The sequence below is a fragment of the Alnus glutinosa genome, chromosome 9 (assembly GCF_958979055.1).
Source record: "Alnus glutinosa chromosome 9, dhAlnGlut1.1, whole genome shotgun sequence".
Lineage (NCBI taxonomy): Eukaryota > Viridiplantae > Streptophyta > Magnoliopsida > Fagales > Betulaceae > Alnus > Alnus glutinosa.
Window position 1 is genome coordinate 26,871,001 of NC_084894.1, and position 21,081 is coordinate 26,892,081.

Here is a 21,081-nt window from a genome sequence, read left to right on the forward strand (position 1 = left end):
ATTTATATTTCGCTGTGTTAGATGTAACTCTGAATATCAGATACATGTTATGGAACGTGTATGTTATATTGGCTGAGCGACAAGTAGTCGTGCCACTGTGAAGATCCGTTTGTATGTTTTCAAAAAAAAAAAAAAAAAAAAAAAAAAAAAAAAAAAACGGGTCGTCACACTAACTTTGAATTACGTGAGAGACAATTTTGTTGTTGAATAACCAAAAGTGAACCATTGACGTTGAAGTTTGAAGAAGCCAAGAGATCTCCAACCGTATCCTCAATGTCTCTTGAAGCTGCAACAGCCCGTGCTCCATTGTTCACATACTTCTCCACATATCCAACTTTAACCCAATGTCACATACCTGAGCAATTAATTCATAATTATATATGTAACTAGAAAGCATACATAGAAATTATATAATGAGGCTTTTTCTCATCCATTAGGAAGCCCACGAAAAAAATATCAAATCAAGAGCACAAACATGCTACAACCAAGTGTAAGCATAGCAGCATAAAATTATTATGAAACTAATCCCTTTGTTTGGTTAGTGAGAAAGCTGAGGAAAAATAAAAAGAGAAGGCAGAGCTATATATATAGTATTTGGAAACATCATCTCTGCTTGGTCATATTAGCATTTTAACAAACACTTATTAACTTGATTGAAGAAGCAAATCTTGTAAATGAAGATAGCACTAATTGGTTTTTGGAATATGCTACAACACCAACAAAAAACAGTATCAACAGCAGCAACTACATCACATATTGCTTTTCAATGGTACATCTTTGAACAACAACAAATTCGACCACAACTGCTTGAAACAGATCTGAGACACTATCTTCAAAACAAAAGCAAAACACTAAACGAAAACAAAATCTACCAATCCAAGACATTATAAAAAAAAAAAACACTACCACAAACATATCTGACAATCCAAATGCAAAATTCTAAAGAACAAAAAATTTAATGATTATGATAATAGCTTACCGAGTGAGACGCTGAAGCTGATGTGGATGCCTAGATCCAAAAGCAAGATCACCTGTGTATCATGCCCACAGACCGTCAGTGGAGGCGTTTAGCTTTGGCTTGTTGGCTGAAAGGTGAAAAGAGAGGGAACGGTTTTTTGGCTTCTGGCAATTTATTGGTAATATGGAAAGATTTTTTAACTTTCACTGACCTGCTAATGTGGCACATTATAGACTGTTCATTGTAACAAACGGTCCCGATTAAAGGAATTATAGTAATCAGTCTTCACCTTCAAAGTTTTCACCTGACACCTGATCATCTACAGTAGTATCACCTTCGGGGACTATATCACCTGAAATAGGATCAGAATAGACACATTGGTCTGCACTTCCATATATATATCTGCCTATAGCTTTTGATTCATCAACTATTATATGAACTCCACACTTGTTCACTTCAGCCCAGCTCCAAAGCTCAGAGGACACCTCCATTTCCTCTCCATTTACAATCTCTATTGATGAAGGTCCAGGCGCCACTACTTTATTTTTTACAACATGCCACCGGGATAAAACCAAATGATCTGAACTGTTTACAAAAAAGGGAAAATTTACTGGGAAAAGAACATGTTGGTGGCCTCTAGTTTTATTATGAATTATCACGCAAATTTCAGTCACTCGCGGATCCAATTCTTTCTTCTTTGCGTAAACAAAGCAAATAAGTAATACGCGAATCTCACCCTCTGCAAGAGAAGGAACATGAAAGGATATCGAAGATCCAATTCTCTTATGGCTGAACCAATTTGGAACCTCACTACCAGGGAGGAAAATGAAACAATTACACATGTCACCCTGTGTTGACGGACACCGTTTAAAAAAAAAATGTTCAAAACAAATGTTTGCATCATTGAGAGAGAGATAGAGAGAGAGAGAGAGAGAGAGAGAGAGAGAGAGAGAGAGAGAGAGAGAGAGAGAGAGAGAGAGAGCAAACCTGGAGAAGACTAGTCCGAAAATCAGATGATAGATTGTAGCATCCATCCAAATGAATGAGTGAATTAGAATCCAAACTTAAGCCCTGAACCTCAACCAGTTTGCAGCAGTCACTAAGACAGAGACAAGCTAATTGCGAATCTGGCAAAATTGAGAGTGTTTCCATTGATAAGCAGCTGTATGCATATAGGACCTCTGTAATATATATTACACCTATGTAGTATATATTATTCCTTTTTGGTTGTGGCCTTTATATCACATTTACGGTGTCTACTATGTTTATTATTTTAATAATAAACATATACGGTATTACAGATATTTCTATTAATTTAGATTACCGTAAATATGGAATCGGTATTATGGTTATTTCTATTTATTTAGATTACCGTAAATATGGAATCGGTTAATTGATTTTAAAATCAATTAACGATATTGTTTCCTTGATGGAAGGAAACAAATACGGTGTTTACCATTTTGAGGGTCCCTGACCTAGCCTATAAATAGAGTGCCTGTGTACACCATCAGTACAGCCATCAAGCAATAGGCATAGGTTAGAAGCTCCCGCATATTTTTGTTTCTAGAAGTTCTGAAGGAGTGCTTGAGCAACAATGGCCGGAGGTATGCCTAAAAACTTTTCTATGTTTTATTTTTCCGCTGCGCATGTTAGGTTAAAATAATTTCATGTCTAAATTATTTCTAACATGTGGTATCAGAGCCAGCCTCTATGCCGTGTTGTTTAGCACTTGATTTTTTTGCGTTATCAATTTTAATCCAGTATATTTTCATTTATTATTGTTTTGTCAATACTCTGTGGAAGATTATTGTTGCTTTTACGAATATACTGTGATAGAAACGCATGATTCTAGGCTGTGATATTTACTGTAAAAGAAAATTACCCTTTTGCCCTTGTTTGGAAACCTTGAAAATTCTCACCCACTGTCGCCGCCCACTGTCGCCGTGTATTGCAGAGAGCACTGCCCCTCTAGTTAATCGGCGACCCTTGGGTCGCCGACAGCACTATGGGCAGCGGCCGAAAGGCCGCTGCTCCTCCAGTAATCGGCGACCCTTGGGTCGCCGACAGCACTACGGGCAGCGGCCTTTCGGCCGCTGCTTCTCCAGCAATCGGCGACCCAAAGGGTCGCCGACAGTGCTCCAAGCAGCGGCCTTTTGGCCGCTGCTTCTCCAGCACCCGGCGACCCTTATGGGTCGCCGGGCTCGTCACAGCGGCGGCCTATCTTGGCCGCCGCATCAGGAGTGAAGGGCGGCGGTGGGGTGGCGGCTAGGTCCATTTTCAGCCTTTAGGGTTTTTGCCAACCCATCTAGAAAAAGGACGGGTCGGGTCGGGTTGTTAGTTGGGTAGGGTTTAAAACCCAATCCCACATCAAGTGGGCCCAATCCAGAACCCAACCTGACATTAAGTGGGCTGACCCGTGGGTCAGCCCAATCCAGAATTGGGCCTGTTCAAAAAAAAAAAAAAAAAAGGGGGGGGGGGGGGGGGTTTATGGGGTTTAGAACTTGGGTTCACTTAGTGTAAAAGGGCTTAAAGCCACATTCTAAACCATTAGGCTAGGCTATAAGCTTAGTGTGTTCTCTTAATATCTTTTTATTAGGGTTGAGGTTTAAATTATTGTGTAATTATTTTATTGTATATTTATACAAATTGATTGATGCCTAGACCTAAGGGATAATTAGCAAAACCTAATATGTTAGTGTGGGTTTATGACGCTATCTGAGAATGCAATGTCGGGGAAAGTTCTGGCAAGGAAAGTCTTGGGATTTAAGTGTGTCCGGTGTGACCCCCCTCACTTTCCTGAGAGCTCATCTGCTTGCACCTTGGAGAATGTTGTTTACCTCATTTACGTGTTGGTTTGTTTTATTCCTAGGGTCATTTGTGGGCATCTATAAAGTTATTAGATGTTAATGAAGTCGCAATTATTATGATAATTTGAGAGAGCCAAAGCATCTCAATTTTGAATAATAATTGCATCAAGTTTAATTATATGAACTTCATATGGAAAAAATTAACATCGTATTGTAATTAACTCATAAATTTAATTACCTATCCCCAAAGGAATGTTTTTTATTTTTATGACTTAATTAGAATAAGATAATAAATTTAGTATTAAAAATAAAAATTATCTCGGTTGCCCAAAGGTACGGGGAATTTTTATTTATTAATATTTTTAAATTTATTGGTCTTATTAATAAGGAGTAAATTTCATGCGTGATGCAACCTTTGCCCAAAGGTAGGTTGAAATTTACTATTTAAATTAGCATTGGCTAATTTAAATTAAAGTCACTTCATAGCAATTAAGTAGTTTTGTTTTTTCCTTGGTTCTTGCAGCTATACCTGCTGGATTATTTGACGGTACTTTTCATGTTCCGAAACTCAATGGCAATAATTTTGCTGAATGGAAAGAGAACTTACTCTTTACATTAGAGTGTTTGGAATTAAACATGGCACTCCGGACGGATGAACCACCCGCTTTAACGGATACTAGTACTGCACTAGAGATGGCTAAACATGAAAGGTGGGAGCGATCCAATCGCCTCAGCTTAATGTTTATGCAGTCTCACATTGCCAAAGGCATTAGGGGTTCTATCCCCGAATGTCCTACGGCTAAGGATTTTTTGAAAGCCGTTGAAGCACAGTTTGTGAGTTCAACTAAAGCCATGGCCAGCACTCTAATGAAGAGACTATCAAGTCAAGCCTTCGACAGTTCCAAAGGTGTGCGTGAGCACATCATGGAAATGAGGGATATAGCAGCTCAATTAAAGTCCCTTGAGGTTGAGATTTCCGAATCCTTCTTGGTCCATTTGGTTCTCAACTCTCTTCCTCCTCAGTATGGTCCCTTTAAGATTTCATACAACACACATAAGGATAACTGGTCAATTAATGAACTTTTGACCATGTGTGTTCAAGAGGAAGAGAGATTGAAACACGAGAAACCAGAAAGTGTTCACTTGGTTGCTCGTGCTAAAGCAAAGACTAAGAAAGGCAAGGCTGCCCACCACTCCAAGAAAGGAAACAAGATGTCACTCAAAGGCAATAAGGATGCTTGTTTCTTTTGCAAGAAGGAGGGGCACATGAAGAAAGAATGCCAGAAATACATTAAATGGCTGGAAAAGAAAGGTAATCTCATCTCTTTTGTATGTCATGAATATTTTTTTGTTGAGGCTCCTTGCCATACATGGTGGATTGATTCTGGTTCTACAATCCACATTGTGAATACATTGTAGGGATTTCTCAAAACAAGGAAGCCGATAAGAAGTGAGCAACGTGTTTACTCGGGAAATAAATTGTTCTCACCGGTCGTAGCAGTTGGGACTTACAGACTTATTTTGAAAACTGGATATGTACTAGACCTTGAGAATGTTTTTTATATTCCATCATTTTCTAGAAATTTAATTTCTATTTCAAAACTTGATGTATTTGGATACGGTTTTTGGTTTATTAACTCAATTTTCAGTATTTTTAGAAATAATAATTTTGTTGGTGGTGGAATAAAAATTGATGGTCTATACAAACTTTCTTTAGATCCCAACTTTGAGAACAGTTATTTATCGTTGCATACTGATATTGGCATAAAGAGAAGCCTTGTAGATGAAAACTCCGCTTGGCTATGGCACAGGAGATTGGGACATATCTCCATAGAGAGAATCAAAAGATTAGTAAGCGATGGAGTTTTACAAACTCTTGACTTTACTAATTTTGGTACTTGTGTGGATTGCATAAAGGGAAAGCAAACCAACAAGACCACTAAAGGTGCCAGAAGGAGCTCTGAGATTCTAGAAATCATACACACAGACATCTGTGGACCTTTTTCTACTCCTTGCCTCAATGGTCAAAGATATTTCATATCTTTTATTGATGACCATACGAGATATATGTATCTCTACTTCCTAAATGACAAGGCTGAAGCGCTCAATGCCTTCAAAACCTATAAGGTGGAAGTGGAGAAACAAAGGGAAAAGAGAATCAAGATCGTAAGATCTGATAGAGGCGGAGAGTACTACAGTAGGTACACAGAAAAGGGACAAATGATCGGTCCATTTGCGCGATTCCTTCAAGAAGAAGGTATTGTTGCCCAATACACAATGCCTGGCACACCACAACAAAATGGTGTTGCAGAAAAGAAGGAATCGCACACTTATGGACATGGTCAGAAGCATGCTTAGTAATTCTGAATTACCTTTGTTTTTGTGGAGTGAAGCCTTAAAGACTGCCGTGTATGTATTAAACCGAGTTCCATCCAAGGCTGTCCCCAAGACACCTTTTGAATTATGGACTGGATGGAAACCAAGTTTAAATCACGTACACATATGGGGTTGTCCTGCTGAAGTGAGGATTTACAATCCGAACATGAAGAAACTTGACCCAAGGACAATCAGCGGTTATTTTATTGGTTATGCAGAAAACTCAAAGGGATTCAGGTTTTACTGTCCTTCTCACAGTACTAGGATTGTTGAGTCTATAAATGCAAAGTTTCTAGAGGATGCTGAACCTAGTGGGAGTGCTCATCCACAAAGGATAGAATTAGTGGAAGCACGAGAGTTGGCCAAATCTCCTCCTCACAGAGGAAGATTGATTGTATTCAGGGAAAATCAGATTGATTATCCTGAGCTACAATCAGTTCTAGAACAACCGGCTCATGAAGAACAGGGAGATCAATTTGATCCTCCTGAGCCACAACCAGTTCTAGAACAACCAACTCATACAGAACAGGTTCAGAATGAATCTACTCTCCCATTGCAAAATGCAGAGGAAGTAGAATTAAGAAAGTCCTCTAGAATAAGGAGACCAGCAATCTCTACAGATTATGTTGTATACCTCCAAGAGTCTGACTTTGATGTTGGACCTAAGGATGATCCAAGTATGTTTTCACAAGCCATGAGTGGGGATAACTCCACACTATGGTACGATGCCATGAAGGAAGAGATGGAATCCATGGCTAAAAACCAAGTCTAGGATCTCGTTGACTTACCAAAGGGAGCTAAAACCATAGGCTGCAAATGGGTTTACAAAACCAAAAGGGATGCTTCTGGTAATGTTGAACGATATAAGGCTAGACTTGTGGCCAAGGGTTTCACTCAAAAGGAAGGCATTGATTACCATGAAACCTTCTCTCCAGTATCAAAGAAGGATTCATTTAGGATAATCATGGCATTAGTAGCTCATTTTGACTTAGAGTTACACCAGATGGATGTGAAAACAGCATTCTTGAATGGGGATCTTGATGAAGAGGTTTATATGAAACAACCTGAAGGCTTTGATGATGATAGCAAGAGAGCTTGCAAGTTAAAGAAGTCTATATATGGACTAAAACAGGCCTCCCGTCAATGGTATATTAAGTTTCACAAGGTTATTACCTCATTTGGAATTACTGAGAACCTTGTTGATCAATGTATATACCTTAAGGTCAGTGGGAGTAAAGTGATATTTCTAGTCCTGTATGTAGATGATATTCTACTTGCAAGCAATGATTTAGGTTTGCTACATGAAACTAAGCAGTTACTCTCTCAAAGCTTTGAAATGAAGGATTTGGGTGAAGCTTCTTATGTCATTGGCATAGAGATTCACAGAGACAGACAACAAAAAATATTAAGACTGTCTCAGAAGGCCTACATTGAAAAGGTTTTAGAGAGATTCAAGATGAGTGACTGTAAGTCTAGTGTGGCATCTATTTCTAAAGGAGAAAGATTCAGTAAAGACCAGTGTCCCAAAAATGAGTTGGAACAACAGCAGATGAAAAGTATCCCATATGCATCTGCAGTGGGAAGCCTGATGTATGCTCAAGTCTGCACCAAACCTGATATTGCATTAGCGGTTGGAATACTGGGACGGTACCAAAGTAATCCAGGATTAGAACATTGGAAAGCTGCCAAGAGGGTCATGAGATACTTGCAAGGAACCAAGGGTTACAGTTTGACTTTCAAGCATGCTGATAGTTTGGAGGTCTTTGGGTATACAGATTCAGACTTTGCTGGATGTGTAGATAGCAGAAAGTCTACTTCAGGATATATCTTTCTTCTAGCTGGAGGGGCTATATCTTGGAAAAGCAGCAAGCAAACTATAGTTGCTACATCTACCATGGAGGCAGAGTTCATTGCATGCTATGAAGCCACTACACAGGCATTGTGGTTGAGAAACTTCATTGGTGGACTAAAAGTTGTCGATTCAATAGCAAGACCCATTAAGATCTTTTGCGATAATTCTGCTGCAGTTTTCTTCTCTAAGAATAACAAAAGTGGAAGCAGAAGTAAGCACATCGACATCAAGTATCTTAGCGTTAGAGATAACATTAAGAGACATGAAGTTGTCATTGAGCATATTAGTACAGAATCAATGGTTGCGGACCCCATGACAAAAGGTTTACCGGTAAAACAGTTTAAGGTCATGTGGACCATATGGGACTTGTTGATTCGTTTTGTACTCATTTTTGATCTATAGACATAAAGTTATTTTAATAAAGTTTATTGTGCACATTCGTTATTTTTTATCCATGAGGATAAATAAAGTTGGACCCGAATGACTTATAGGAAGTTCATTCATAAAGCTTGATTATCTATAAGGTACTCATGTAAGGAGTGGTTTACATTGTGATACATGGAAGGGACGACCTACTTTTATAATGGTTTTACCGCCATGATTCGTGTGAAACACTTCTTAACTGAGTTGGAGGATTCCATAAAAGATTGGCCAAAACTAAAGAACCTAATACCATATGGTCATGTGTTATAAAGTCCAAGTGGGAGAATGTAATATATATTACACCTATGTAGTATATATTATTCCTTTTTGGTTGTGGCCTTTATATCACATTTACGGTGTCTACTATGTTTATTATTTTAATAATAAACATATACGGTATTACAGATATTTCTATTAATTTAGATTACCGTAAATATGGAATCGGTATTATGGTTATTTCTATTTATTTAGATTACCGTAAATATGGAATCGGTTAATTGATTTTAAAATCAATTAACGATATTGTTTCCTTGATGGAAGGAAACAAATACGGTGTTTACCATTTTGAGGGTCCCTGACCTAGCCTATAAATAGAGTGCCTGTGTACACCATCAGTACAGCCATCAAGCAATAGGCATAGGTTAGAAGCTCCCGCATATTTTTGTTTCTAGAAGTTCTGAAGGAGTGCTTGAGCAACAATGGCCGAAGGTATGCCTAAAAACTTTTCTATGTTTTATTTTTCCGCTGCGCATGTTAGGTTAAAATAATTTCATGTCTAAATTATTTCTAACAACCTCTAGATTTGCGGGGAGTTCTACAATTGAGTGAAGAGACGTACACTGATCTAAATACAAGTACTGCAATTTAGGAAGGCGACTAATGCAATCAAGTAGGTTACGAAAATTGTTTTGTGATAAATCCAAACCCTGGTGTGAAGATAAACTACCAAGATCAATGAGAATCTCATCTTCGGACAAATTGCAGTTATTGAGAACTAGTCTTTCCAAAGAACAAAATCTAAAAACAGAAGCTCATAGCAAACTTTTTTGTGATATCCACGATGAGAAACTTGACAACAAAGATTCTAAGAATTGACCCTTACATCCAGGTAACGATACACCTTTGAGATTCTTCAAAATACCAAAGGAGGATGGTAGTTGCTTTATAGCAATTCTCTCTATAAGCAACTCTTTTAAAGCTATAATATTCCCCAATTTATCTGGTAACACGTCAAGTTTTAAACAACCAGACAAGTTAAATCTTTCAAGAGATTTTAAGTTAGAAATACTTCTTGGAAGATTCTTAAGGTCCTTGCATCCATTTAAACTCAACAAAACAATACCTTTTAGATGTTCAATAGACTCATGCAGCTTAACCAAGTTTGTGCAACCTTCAAGTATTACCATCTCCAGATGTGGGACTTGTAAGAAATTGGGTGATTGGGTAAGATTTTTGGAATAACTAAGATTAAGAACTTTCAACTTGTTGAGTACCTGTGAAAAAGAACATTTACATTAAAAAAAAAAAAAGTTCTAGTGAGTTATATTTTACATCAAAGGAGGACCAAAATTTGCATAGTAAGACTTTCCATACTCTGTTCTCCTTCCAGAGTTGTTTGACATTACTATGCTGCATGTCAAGAACAACAAGATTCTCTAGAGGAAAATTTAGTGGTAGAAATCCAGAGGGCATTTATGCCAACAAAGCCATCTTAGCTCTTTGGAAAGATGTTTGTAAGATCCTGTTAGAGATATAACATTTATTTCGAGCAATCTCAAATTCTTCATCTCTGCAAATGTTTCGGTTTTCAAATGTACGTCTTCAAGTACTGGCAAATTTAGGATGAGACCTTCCACTACTTTCGATCCCTGACAAAAAAATAGGTAGTTAGATTAGCAACACTTCCCCTCAACCTGTGTAAAGTTAAAAGACCTTCAAATTGGAGTAGGCCTAGATATTCGCACCAAAACTTTAAAACAAAAAACACACTGATTTAAACATTGACAAGAATTGCTTAAGACTTGATTGCGTACCTTTTTTTTTTTAATGTTGTACGACTTAGTTTAGAGAAATTTTGGATTTAAGATCATACATAAATGTTGATATATTAATCGAACTATGATGTATGCTTGGCAAAAAGACAAAACTCTCATGTATACCTACTTAACACATATATCTTGCGTCTATGTATGTGCGTATACCTATATATAAATGCAAATGTCTCTTACCGTGTGTTGTCTTAGTACATTTAGTACATCCTCATGAAACCATAACCTACTAAGTTTTCCAAGATCACAAGGTGACGTTTTGCGAACAATCTCCCTTCCCATATCTCGAATAAGATCATGCATTTGCAACTTATTTTGCAAATCAATTGTCACAAGGGACCTCTGAATGAGAATACTAATACCAATATCTGGAAAAAAACCACAATCATGAAGTATTTTGATGGCATATTCTTTGTCCATACCGATAAAGAAACATGCAATATCAAGAAATATCTTCTTTGTATAGGAGTCTAGTGATTGAAAGCTTAATCTAAGTATGTTTTGCATCTCCTTGTGAGGAATTCTTTGTAATTTTTTTATTTCGCTTTTCCATTCAAAAACACTTTTTTTTCAATAGAAAAGAACCCAAAACCTCGAGCTAATGGAAGACCTCCTGCATATTCAACTAAACTAATCAAAAGCTCCTAGTAATCATCTGTTGGACGGGTCATCCCGAAAGCATGAAAGGAGAAAAGTCGAAGAGACTCCCAATTATATTCAATTTTTCAACCTTATATTTTTTATGTACTCCAAGTTGAGTAAGCAATTGTTCATCTCTAGTTGTTGCAATGATTCTACTTCCTGAACCAAACCATTTGGAGTTTCCAACTAATGCCTGTAGTTGTTTCCCATGATTCACATCATCTAGAACAATAAGAGCTTTTTTGCCTTGAATTCTTTTCTCAATCAACTTTACCCCCCCCCCCCCCCCCCCATCAACATTGAAAATCTTTATATTCTTCGTTTTCAATATATCGAAAAGAAGTTGTTCTTGTAAATGAACTAAACCATTGGATTGCCCTGAAGTTTCTTTAACATTTAAAAGACATCTACTTCCTTAAAATCTATCACATATTTGATTATAGACGACTTTTGCTAAGGTTGTTTTACCAATTCCACCCATCCCATAGATGCCCACAATGCGAACGTCATTTGTTCCAAGATCTAATAAAACTGTCATCTCTTCATAGAGATTTAGATTGTTTTGCAATTCTGCCTACATAACATGTATGCCAGTAGTTGTATTTATGGAAGTATCTGAAGCATCTAGATAATAGCTAGATGTGTTTTACATGAAACAAACTATCTATCAAATCTGAACATATAACTCTAGAGTCCTAGTAGATTACAATCACAACTAGTCTAGAGTTAATCTAAAGAGAAGTCTAAATAGAAGAGTCTTTGTTTAACTCTAAAGCTTTAGAAGAATTCTTATTCAAGTCTATAGTAGTATCTTTAGCCAAATAGGATTCTGATCCAATACGCCCCCTCAAACTCGACGTGGGAGGAAGCACGTTGAGGTTGGACCGTAGCATCACGAACTGGATAGCAGCAAGGGGCTTGGTGAGAACATCAGCCAGTTGATCTTTCCCAGAGATGAAGCAAACATCAAGAAGTTTCTTAGCAACCATATCTCTAACAAAATGATAATCAATCTCTATATGCTTTGTACGTGCGTGATTGAGAAGATTAGATGTGAGATATGTGGCGCCAATGTTGTCACAATGTAGAACTGGTTGACGTGGAGAAGTAACACCAAGTTCACTGAGCAAAGACTGAATCCATGCTAATTCAGCTACTGCATTGGCCACTGTTGCATTGGACACTGCTTAAGGCATACAGATGCCGTCTGTGAGTGAGGGAATTTCAGGGACAGCAGGAAACGGTTTCTCATGCATTTCACCAATTTGCTTTTTTATCTGCCACGACTGTCTACAAAAAAAAAAAAAACAAGAAAAGAAGAATAAAAAATAAATAAAATATTTTATTTGATTTTCTAAGTATTAAATTTTAAAATAAAAAAAAGGCAGCAAGGGATATCTATATACCATTTATTTGGGGTGGAATTGTGCAAAATCAACTAGAATTACTCATAGATTCCACATATGGATTCCACACCTCTTCACTTCCATAATTTGTGAATCAATTTCACACATAATTCCTTGGCGCCACATTTGTAGATCGACGGCGAACTCTATTTCATCTCCACTTTTCATCTGAAGTCTTTCTATCGACATAGAGTCAATCATCTTTAGTGCATGTATATGATCTTCAAAGATATCAAAAGTTGGTACATCCAGATGAGTATGTGGCACCTCATTCCAGTTGTTGGACTGGTCTCTCAAACTTCTTTTACAAAATCTCCATTTCCATCTCAACCAAACCACTTGAGCTAATATGTCTCTAGGTGCTTCCTTGTTTACAGCATAAACAATGCAAAAAAGCACCTTGCTGATTTTACCTTCTAATAAGGGAGGTACACGAAAGGATATTGAAGAACCGATTGCTTGATGGCTAATCCAATTTGGAATCTCACTTCCGGGTAAGAAAACGAAAGGATCTTCATCACCTGTCTCGCACATCGTCTATTTCAAAAAAGTGTTTGCGTCATAAAATGAGAGAGAGAGAATTTGAAAAAAGTGTTTGCGTCATAAAATGAGAGAGAGAGAGAGAACCTTGAGAAGATACGGGAGAACACTCTCCCTAAAATCAGATGATAGATTGTAGCAGCTTCCCATGCTAACACAACCTGGTTTACGTAGCAAACTCTCCAGATTTTTAATCTCAACCAGTTTGTGGCAATTATCAAGTTCAATATATGCGGGCATCTTTTTGCACCACTGGTCGAGATAATCAAGGTCAGAAGATCCTGAACTCTCATTTGTCAGAACTGAGATTCTTTCCACTGATGTGCAACCATTTGCTTTCAAAGATGTTACACTTTTAGGAAGTGAAATTGATTGAAGACTAGTACACTCATTCAAAATTAAAAACTCTAATTTAGGAAGGCGACTGATGAAACTAGGTAGGTTACGAAAATTGTTTCTTGATAAATTCAATTCTTCGAGTAAAGATAAACATTCAAATTCAATGGGGATCTCGTCTTCAGACAAATTGTGGTTACTGAGATCTAGTTGTGTCAATGAACATAATTCAGAAATGGATAACAAACTTATGTGGTTGGAGCTTTTGGGTGATATCGATCCTCCACATCCAACCAATTTTAAAACATTGAGACTACTCAAAAGACCCAAGGACAATGGTATTTGCTCAATAGTAGTTCCGTATGCAACCAATTTTCTTAAAGCCAACATATTCCCCCATTGTTCCGGTAAACAGTTAGACAATATAAGACTTTCAAGAGATTTTAAGTTAGAAGTGCTACTAATTGGAAGACCCCTAAGCTTCTTGCACCTTCCTAAATCAAGTAATTTAAGTCCTTTCAGATGTCCAATGGACTTGTGAATCTTAACTAAGCTTGTACAATTTTCAAATGTCAGATACTTTAGACATGAGGTTTGTGCTAACTCTGGTGATTCGATCAGAAATTGACATCCCGAAAAACTTATAGTTTCAATATTCTTCAAAAGCCTAAAGGAGGATGGCAGTTGCTTAATAGCAGTGGAGCTCACATCCAGCTCTTTTAAAGCCGTCATATTCCCTAATTGCTCCGGTAAATTTTCAAGATTAAAGCAACCCCCTAAGTAGAGACTTTCAAGAGATTCTAAGTTTGAAAAACTATTTGGAAGATTCCTAAGCTTCTCACAACTTCGTAAATTCAACAAAACAAGTCTTTTTAGAAGTCCAATAGACTTGCAAATCTCAACCAAGCTTGTACAACCTACAAGTTCCAGACTCTCCAAATGTGGGGCATGTAAGAAGTTTGGTAATTCGATGAGACTTCTACATCCAGAAAACGATGCAGTTTTGAGATTCATGAAAAGACCAAAGGAGGATGGTTGTTGATTCCGTAATTTTTCAAATGCCGAGCAGTCAGATAAGTTAAGAGTTTCAAGAGATTCTAAGTTAAAAATGCTTCTTGGAAGATACTTCAGGTTAGTGCAATTCTTTAAATTCAATAAAACAAGTCTTTTGAGATGTCCAATGGACACATGCACCTGAACCAAGCTTGTGCAACCTTCAAGTACTAGTATCTCCAGTTGTGGGACTTGTGAAAAATCTGGTGATCTAGTGAGACATTTGGAATTACTAAGATTAAGGACCTTCAACTTGTTGAAAATCTGTGAGAAAAATAAAAGAAAAGTACTTGTTAGTTATACATTAAAACATTAACAGGAAAAAAAAAATCATTATAAGATTTGCTATACTTTATTCTTCCTCTTCCAAACTCGTTTGACTTTACTATGCTGCATGTCAAGAATAACCAAGTTCTCTAGATGAAAATCCCGTGGGAGAGATATTAGAGCGCACTTATGCCAACAAAGCCATTTTAGCTCTTTGGAGAGATATTCATAGGATCCTGTAAGTTGTACATCATTGATTTGGAGTAATCTTAAATTCGTCATTTTTTTAAATGCTTTAGTTTCCAGTTCTACATCTTCAAGTAGCGGGGGATTTAAGATGAGACCCTCAACTTTCTTCGAACCCTGGCAAAATAGATGGCTAGATTAGCAACGCATATCCTCATCTTTTATTTTTTTTTTTTTTTTTTTTTTTTTTTTTTGGATAAGTAAGAAGATTTTATTAAAAAAAAAAAAAAAAAGCGTAAGATGCCCCTAACTGCACAATAAATATATACAGGAACAACCCAGCTAGCCCACAAAAAACAAAGAATACTATATATTCTCTAGAATATTAACTTTGAAATAGAGTAAGCCTATATATTCTAACCATAATTTAAAAGAGAAAACTAAAAGCGATTTGAACATGATTAGAATTGCTTAAAACACAATTGCAAACCATTTTAATGTCGAAAACTATCTTACTTGATTTGGAGAAGTTTTGAAAGTCAAACCACTTATGAGTTATGTTGATACACTATTCAAACAAGGAAGCATGCTTGGCAAAAAGGCAAATCTCTCATGCATATCTACATAAAACACCTACATAGCACGTAAATTATGTACATCAGAACATGTGCATGTGCATGTGTTTATATATGTAAATGCATATGCTTCTATTTTTTTTTTAAGAAGTAAAAATGCATATGCCTCTTACCGTATGTTTGCGTAGTACATTTAAGACATCCTCGTGAAACCACAACCTGCTGCGTTTTTCTGGATATTTGGGTGATTCTTGACAAACAATTTTTCTTCCCATGTCTCGAATCAGATTATGCATCATTAACTTATTTTGGCAATCAGTTGTCACAAGTGACATATCAATGAGAACAGGAATACCGATATTTGGAAATAAATTACAATCATCGAGTATTTTGATAGCATATTCTTTGCCCATACCGACCAAGAAACATGCAATATCAAGGAATATTTCCTTTGTATAGCTATCCAGTGAATCAAAACTTATTCCAAGTATTTTTTGAATCTTTTCATTAGGAATTCTTTGTAATTTTTCCAATTCACTTTTCCATTCAGCAATGCTTCTTTCTTTAAGAAAAGAACCCAAAACCACTAGAGCTAAAGGAAGTCCTCCAGCATAATCCACTGCTTCAATTGAAAGCTCTAAGTAATCTTCTTTTGGATAGGCCATCTTAAAGGCATGCCAGCTGAACAGTCGAAGAGACTCCCAATGATTCAGTTCTTCTAGTTTATATTTTTCATCTACCCCCAATTGCCTTAGCAAATGTTCATTTCTAGTTGTTACAATGATTCTACTTCCTAAACCAAACCATTCCTTTTCGAATAACATGTGTAGTTTTTCAAAGTCATCCACATCATCAAGAACAACAATAACTCTTTTGCGATGAAGTCTTTCCTTGATCAATATGATTCCTCTATCAACATTGTCAATCTTCAAATTCGTTTTCAAGATATCATAAAGAAGATGTTCTTGTAAATGAACTAAGCCATGCTTTTCTGAACTTTCTTTAAGGTTTGAAAGAAAGCTCTTTCCTTCAAATGCATCACATATTTCATTGTAGACAGCTTTTGCTAGGGTTGTTTTACCTATTCCACCCATTCCGTAAATGCCCACAATGCGAACGTCACTTGTTCCAAGATTTAATAAACATTTAATATCATCAACACGAGACTCCATTCCTATTGGGTGTTTGGCAACATCCAAGCGAGCGGGGTTCACTTTACACAAAACTTCTTCAACAATCTCTTTGATGAATCTTGATTCATACCTAATTATTTTGATTCAAATAGAAAAGAGAACAACAATGTAAGCATAAGGAAAGTAAAAGAAGAAAGAAAATTATTATTATTATTATTATTTTACGTCATGACAAATAATTAGGATTTATCAAAATTATTGATAATTGTCATTTAAATATATTTCCATGTAATTTCTTCTCCTATTGACATGCCGTGAAACAATTATTTTGGTTTCTTTTAGCAAAAAAGCCATCAACAGTTTTGGGCAAAGTATGGTTACAATATCATTCATCCCAAGTGTACGATAGTTTATCTAAAAAGCAATCCTAGACTTGATAATTCAGGAAAAAAAAGTTTCTCTAGATGGCATGATCTTCATACACTGATAGAGTGGGCACAGAAAAGAAAACCATCAACTCATTCAACTCAAACACTAATTTCTTTAATACATTTAGCTTAATGTTACTTTTTCTTTATTTCTTTTTTTTTTTGGAAAAGTATACATATCCCATTCAAACTACCACTCCATTGTTAATGTCCTCCCAAATTACCAATTGTGTCAAAATCCCCCAAAACTATAAAAAAAAAAATGTCAATGTACCCAAACTAACAAAAAGACGGAAATGACTATAAAATTTTTCAATAAGACAAAAATGTCCTTATAAATTCGAAAAAAAAAACTAAAATTAAAATTAAAATTTTGAAAGTAAAAATTAAAAATAATAATAATAATAATAAAATTAAAAAAAAAAAAAACAAAACAAATAAATAAATAAATAAGAACAAATAAGTGAAAGTTATATAAAAAAAAAATTGAAAACCCGAATTTGTTTCAATTGATTCATTTTTTTTTAAAACAAATATTATATAATTTAAAGAACTTTTATAATTTTATGAAATATATTTTTATCATTGAGAAACATTGACATTTTTGGTAGTTTAAGGAACACTGACACAATTGGTAGTTTGGAGAACATTAACAATTGAGTAGTAATTTGAGGGAGTATGTCTATTTTTTCTTATTTTATTTTTTTTGGGGAAACTTTACAAAACTCCTCTTAACTTCCACTCGATTTGAAGCTACCCCCAAAGTTTAAAAACTCACAATTTCACCCCTCAATCTTTAAATTTGTTGCAACATCCCCCCTCCGTTAGGGTTTGGTGTTAAATCCAACGCAAAATGGGTGAAATGACCTTTATGCCCATAAAACTTTTATAAAATTCCTAATTTACCCTTAATTTCAAATTAAAATTTTTAACAAAAACTGTTAAAAAAATTTCGGAGACCCACAACTGGGTCACCTTGTGACCCAATGCGAGTCACCTTGTGAACCTGCGCGGGTTATGCCGTGAGCCCAGCGTGGGTCTGGTGACCCATAGCTAGGTCATTGTGACCCTATGCAGGTCATGGGTGACCCTCGTTGGGTCAACACCAGACCCACGGTTGGGTCACCTTGTGATCCATAGGTCTTCTTTTTTTAAAATAAATAAATAAATAAATGGGGGAAAAAGAAGAAAAGAAAAAGTGAAGGTATTTTCGTCATTTTCGAGGGTGCCGTTAGGATTTTCTGTTAAATCCTAACGGAGGGGGACATTGCAACAAATTTAAAGATTGAGGGGTGAAATTGAGAGTTTTTTGAACTTCGAGAGGTTTCAAATCAAGAGAAAGTTCAATGGGGTTTTGTTAAGTTTCTCCTATTTTTTTTTTTTAAATCAACTTTTGTCTTAAATGTAAAAGAAAAGAAAAAAGAAAATGCATGACAAAGTACAAGAGTCCATAGCATAATACCCATCTGCAATGTTATTAAGATCCCAGCCGGAACAATTTGCAACTTCAGTAAGTGCTGCTCTCCACCTTTGCACCCTCTCCATATCGATTTGAAACCGCTTTTCATGCCTATCAAAGGCTTCTGCCAAAGTTCCCTTCTGGTGTCGGACATCTGAAGGGTTCACGTGATAAAATATCGGAAGAAGAGTGTGGCCTATGGTATTCCTACAATGCACGATCTCCACAAGCTCATCAAGGCACCACCTTGAAGAAGCATAGCCTTCGGAAAATACCACAATAGAAATCATTGATCCACGAATCGCATTGTGTAGTTCGGTAGAGATGTTCTCTCCTCTTTGAAGCTTATCGTCATCTCTAAAGGTACGAATTCCGACCCCCATCAAGGCGGAGTAGAGGTGATCAGTGAAGTTCTTGCGAGTGTCTTCACCTTTGAAACTCAAGAAGACGTCGTAATCCCAACTAGATTGAGAAGATGACGAGGTGGTTCTTGTGGTTGAGTTTGATTGGACTGAAAAATGAGACATATTCGGCGAGTTAAGAGAAGGATTCTTTGGAAAGTATATTGAAAAATGAGAAAGAATATCATTTACTAAACATAAATTAAAATCCAAATTCTTTTTATGATGATTCATTCTTTTCTTCTTCGTTTTTTTTTTTTGGATCCTCTAATCAAAGTTTCACGCCCGCTACTAAAGGGGACACGATGATGAGGATCGGATTCAGTGGTATCTGAACTTAATAATAATTTCATATTTTTATTTTTGCTGGTTTTCAATAAAAATATAATTTCTCCATAATTGAAAAAAAAAAAAAAAATGGCAACAAGAATTAATTCGTACCAGAAACCATAATTCCTCTAACATTAATATTGAAACAAGGCAAGCAGAAAGAGTTTTGGATTGAAGTTGAAGTTAGAAAGTGTAAAGTTTTAAATGGTTGAAAACGGTACCTTCTTTGTTTGGGTCTTCGACGACGACAACCTTGCGAGCCTGGTTTTGGTCCTCGGATTCAGTCTCCCGCTTCCGCTTCAAGCCACTCAATCTTTGGCCCATGGGTGGTAGATAGAGAGAGATGGTGGGTGTAGTTTGGGAAAGAAATCGTGGTTTGGATTAGGATTTCTGGGTAAGGAGAAAGAGAGATTTTGGGTTCAGAGGAGGGAAAGTGAGAGAGAAGGGATCAGAAGAACTCGCTGCATGCATTTCCTACCATCTTTCTTGATGTACGTGGGCCACCTCTGTCTATACCGCGTTTGCTTTTCTTTGCTTTTCTGAGAAAAGCAAACACGGTATTGACAGGGAATGCGGAATAAGTGAAAGTGAAAATGTGAACGTGGAATGTTGATATATTGGCCACAATAAAGGAAAAGAGAAACTCATAAAAAATAAAAAATAAAACTAATGGAGAGTGAAGACCGGAGAGAGTCTTTGTGGGAGCATCTGTAACTTTTTTTTTTTTTTTTTCTTTGAGCGGGAACCGGAACTTTCATTAATTAAAGCCCGAAGGCAAATACATCAGCCCGAAGGCAAACAACCAGCCTGAAAACTACAAACACAAGCCCGTAGGCTCAAGGTAATAACCAGAGATACAGAATCCCTAACCACTAAGCTAGGAGAAAACCTAGCTTAAAGCAGCTACCTAAGCAATAAAATTAAAATTACATGAACATACAATTGAGTCATCTTTAAACATTCAAGCACAACTCAACTAAAGTAAGAGAACCTGGTCTAGCTTAGACACCATCTAAAATGTCCAAGTAATTTAAAATTTATTACAAAGGTAAGCTGTGAAAGATAAGAATGTACAGAAAAAAACAACAAAACTGTCAGAAAACCACAAAAACAGCAGCATCAGAAAATGTCGTCGCTGGGGCCGACGTGTGCAAAGCACGCGCCATCATCAGAAGTCCTCCAGCAGCGGACAACATCCAGAACCACCGGTCGACACCAGCCACCACCGCACACGACAGGCAGTGGCCCTCACACGCAAAAACAGAAAAAATACACCCAAGCGCGTGCTGGCCACGGGCCGAGCAGGAGGCACCGTGGGGGCATCTGTAACTTATGTGGAATTCATGTATGGTCATTATGGATTTAATGGTAAATTTGTGCATTTTTTATATAGAAATGTACAAAAATTGTGTAATAGAATGAAATCAAATATTTTTCATATTTTTAAAAATTTTGTGAATACTAAACTTAAGATTAACGTTCAGTGCAATGTTCTACATGTCCAAACGACAAGAAAGGTCTTCTCCTACGTATCCTCACATATTTTTACTCTATTAAAGTAAGATCAGGCAAAAGAATTGCACCGAATTTAATATATCTCTAGAAAGTATATGGAATGATTATATTTCAATGTGATAGAGGAAAAGAGAAACTACAAATATATATATATTATCGATCTTAATATTATATATATTCACTCAATATGTATAAGACTTTACTATAGCAAACGTTTTACTTTTAACCATAGACTGAAAAGTCAAAAGGACACCTTTGTTTTTTTTTTTGGTGAAGGACTCGTATTAGTTAAATATAATTAATATGAGTCCTTTAAAATATCTGTTGATCTAAGATGCTCTAAGAC

At 36.4% G+C, this 21,081-nt stretch overlaps 1 protein-coding gene and 1 pseudogene across 3 annotated transcripts; both read right to left on the bottom strand.

Annotated features, from left to right (window-relative positions):
- Positions 1 to 510: 510 nt before the first annotated feature.
- On the bottom strand, positions 511 to 12,095 carry LOC133876936 (disease resistance protein RUN1-like; annotated as a pseudogene).
- LOC133877500 (disease resistance protein RPV1-like) lies at positions 11,664 to 19,670 on the bottom strand. Of its 3 annotated transcripts, none has more exons than XM_062315829.1 (7): positions 19,442 to 19,670; positions 18,493 to 19,000; positions 15,643 to 16,732; positions 14,793 to 15,071; positions 13,140 to 14,705; positions 12,583 to 13,049; positions 11,664 to 12,396 (listed from the first exon to the last, which is right to left on the bottom strand). In XM_062315829.1, the coding sequence occupies exons 1-7, from the start codon at positions 19,542 to 19,544 to the stop codon at positions 12,294 to 12,296; spliced, it is 4,116 nt and encodes a 1,371-aa protein (XP_062171813.1). In that variant the 5' UTR covers positions 19,545 to 19,670; the 3' UTR covers positions 11,664 to 12,293. The 3 variants fall into 3 exon arrangements, with proteins under 3 accessions (XP_062171813.1, XP_062171814.1, XP_062171815.1); XM_062315830.1 differs by having other exon boundaries at positions 12,513 to 13,049; XM_062315831.1 differs by lacking the exon at positions 11,664 to 12,396 and having other exon boundaries at positions 12,797 to 13,033.
- Positions 19,671 to 21,081: the final 1,411 nt, after the last annotated feature.